Below are 3,003 nucleotides of genomic sequence, written 5' to 3' on the forward strand. Positions count from 1 at the left end.
GCTGGGAGAGTTGGGGTGTTCAGCCTGGAGAAGAGAAGGCTCCAGGGAGACCTCAGAGCACCTGCCAGGGCCTGAAGGGGCTCCAGGAAAGCTGGGGAGGGACTTGGGACAAGGGCAGGAAGGGAGAGGACAAGGGGGATGGATTGAAACTGGCAGAGGGGAGATTGAGGTTGGAGATGAGGAGGAAATTCTTGGGTGTGAGGGTGGTGAGAGCCTGGCCCAGGTTGCCCAGGGAAGCTGTGGCTGCCCCATCCCTGGCAGTGTTGAAGGGCAGGTTGGATGGGGCTTGGAGCAGCCTGGGCTGGTGGGAGGTGTCCCTGCCCATGCAGGGGGACTGGATGATCTTTAAGGTCCCTTCCAGCCCAAACCAGTCTATAATTACCTCCATTCTCCTCCTGCCAGTACTGGGCATCTGTGTAGAAGACAAGGCCAGATCCTCCCTTCTCCCACTTGAGCTCAATCTCCTCCTCAAACAGACGTTCCTCCACCCTCTCCTGCTTGGTCACGTCCTCGTGCAGAGCCTCGTGGCGCTCCCACTCCTCACAGGTGTCATTGTCCTGCAAGGGAGGTGGGGAAAGGTGGGCAACACTAGCCCCCTCCCCACTGCCCTCACCTCCCCAGCCCATCCCAACATCCTCCTCACCAAGCAGCTCCGTCAACAAGCGCCTGGGGAGGGACTTTAGGACAAGCGGAAATTGCCTCAAGTTGCCCAGGGGAGGTTTAGATGGGATCTTGGGAGTGATTTCTTCATGGAAAGGGTTTTCAGGGCCTGGAACAGCTCAGGGGAAGTGGAGTCCCCATCCCTGGAGGGGTTTCAAAGCTGTGTAGATTTGGTGCTGAGGGACATGGGGCAGTGGTGGCCTGGGCAGGGCTGGGGGAAGGGTTGGACTGGATCATCTTAAAGGGCTTTTGCAAGCAAGGAATTATGTGATCCTGTGGCTTTGGACAAGGGCAGGGAGGGAGAGGACAAGGTGGGATGGATTAAAACTGGCAGAGGGGAGACTGAGGTTGGACATGAGAAGGGAATTGTTGGGTGTGAGGGTGGTGAGAGCCTGGCCCAGGTTGCCCAGGGAAGCTGTGGCTGCCCCATCCCTGGCAGTGTTGAAGGGCAGGTTGGATGGGGCTTGGAGCAACCTGGGCTGGTGGGAGGTGTCCCTGCCCATGCAGGGGGTGGGAATGGATGATCTTTAAGGTCCCTTCCAACCCAAACCATTCCATGAGTCCACAATTCCATGGCAGAGCTGTCCCAACCTGCTGCTTTCAGGCACTGACACGACCAGAGCTGGTGACCTCACCCTCCTGACTCATTCCATCTACCAGACTCAGCAGTGGTGAAAAAAAAAAAGACACCACATCACACCCACTTGACAGCACCTTCCAGCAGGGATTCAGAAAGGCAGGGATGCCCATTTAAGGAGTAGGTGTTGGACCTCAAGTCAGCAGTAGGAACAAATTAATTCCACTCCAGTTGATTCCTCACCAGGTGGTGTCAGTTCCAGCAGCTCTGGCACAGGCAGGGATCAGCCTGACAGCTCCACTGCTGCTGGGGCTAAGGAAAATCTTTCTCTGAGGGAAATATTAACCATGGAAAGCAAAAAAAAAAAATGACTGGAGAGGCAGGAAACACCCTGGGAGAAAGGGCTGGAGGAGCCTGTTTAGTCTGGAGAAGAAAAGACTGATTAAAAAGTTGGGAAAGGAGGGAACAAAGTGTTCCCTGTGTCTGGTGTTTCCAGGAGAAGCTAATGGGGTGAAATTGCAGCAGAGATTTGGCAGCTGAGTTAATTCTGGTGTGGAAAAGAAAGGGAATAAATTATTTGCCTGAGGACTGAGCTGCTCTAATGACAAGGAAGAGGCCAGACAAGTGCCTGGAGCTGGGGGACAGAGAGAGTCCCCAGAGAGGCAGTCCAGCCCAGTTTTCCAAAAGTCTTTGTCACAAAAGCTACTTTTCTTGGAATAACCAACTTCAATCACAGGAGCATTCCAGGACAACCATTTGTACAGCTCCTCCATGGTTCATTCCCAGTACAAGGTGCTCCTGGATCTCTGCTGGGACAATCTGCCATGGATTGGTCCTGCTCCTTGGGACCCAACCCTCTGGGCTCAACCCCAACAACCACCTTGATCTAGAGCCCAGTTTTAGGGGTGTTGATGCCCCCACTCTTTATGCAGCAAGACATGAAAGCCTGTGTTTTAACACCAATTTTAGGCAAGTGGTTCATACCGTTTGATTCAAAGATTAAAAATGAGCTTTGAGAGAACTGCATCAGCCCTCCCAGCTTGGTGGCTGTAATCATGGGATGGTTTGGGTGGGAAAGGACCTTCAAGATCATCCAGTCCCAACCCCCTGCATGGGTAGGGACACCTCCCACCAGCCCAGGTTGCTCCAAGCCCCCTCCAACCTGCCCTTCAACACTGCCAGGGATGGGGCAGCCACAGCTTCCCTGGGCAACCTGGGCCAGGCTCTCACCACCCTCACACCCAAGAATTTCCTCCTCATGTCCAACCTCAATTTCCCCTTTTCTAAGCCATTCCCCCTTGGCCTCTCCCTCCCTGCCCTTGTCCAAAGTCCCTCCCCACCTTTCCAATGTTCAAGCTTAGATGATGACAGAAAAACCCACTTACGTCCTCCGAGTGTGACTCCTCTTCCTCCTTTTCCTGCTCTTCCTCATCTTCATCAGCACTGGCTGGGTGAGTCACTGCTGATCCTGCCACAGGTTCCTCTCCCTCTGTGATCTCATCCCCTGTAGCTGTGTAAACTCTTTCTTCTTCTCTAACTGTCTCAGAGTCCTGGTATTCAAAGGGCACGTTCCCGTACCTGCGGGATGAGCCAGTCTTTGGAAAATCCAGCTGCAATTTCTTGATGACCCGGGGGGGCAGCCTGCAGGCCCTGATCAGCTCCAGGAAAACCTTCAGGGGGGTGCCAACATTCCCATATGGCATGAAGGAAGGGGGGTTGAACTCGGGCAGATGCCTGAAGTCTGCTCCTGCCACTGCTTCTCCTCC

At 54.2% G+C, this 3,003-nt stretch overlaps 1 protein-coding gene across 1 annotated transcript in view; it reads right to left on the reverse strand.

Annotated features, from left to right (window-relative positions):
- Positions 1-3,003, reverse strand: part of LOC104394143 (G patch domain-containing protein 3-like) — a 12,032-nt gene that overhangs the window by 2,372 nt on the left and 6,657 nt on the right. Inside the window, exons 3-4 of the mRNA XM_010003697.1 lie at positions 2,623-2,999; positions 383-557 (exon numbers count right to left, since the gene is read on the reverse strand). Of these exons, the coding sequence (XP_010001999.1) occupies positions 383-557; positions 2,623-2,999 (552 nt within the window). The remainder of the gene's footprint in view (positions 1-382; positions 558-2,622; positions 3,000-3,003) is intronic.

Source organism: Chaetura pelagica, unplaced genomic scaffold (assembly GCF_000747805.2).
Source record: "Chaetura pelagica isolate M959 unplaced genomic scaffold, ChaPel_1.0 scaffold698, whole genome shotgun sequence".
Taxonomy (NCBI): domain Eukaryota; kingdom Metazoa; phylum Chordata; class Aves; order Apodiformes; family Apodidae; genus Chaetura; species Chaetura pelagica.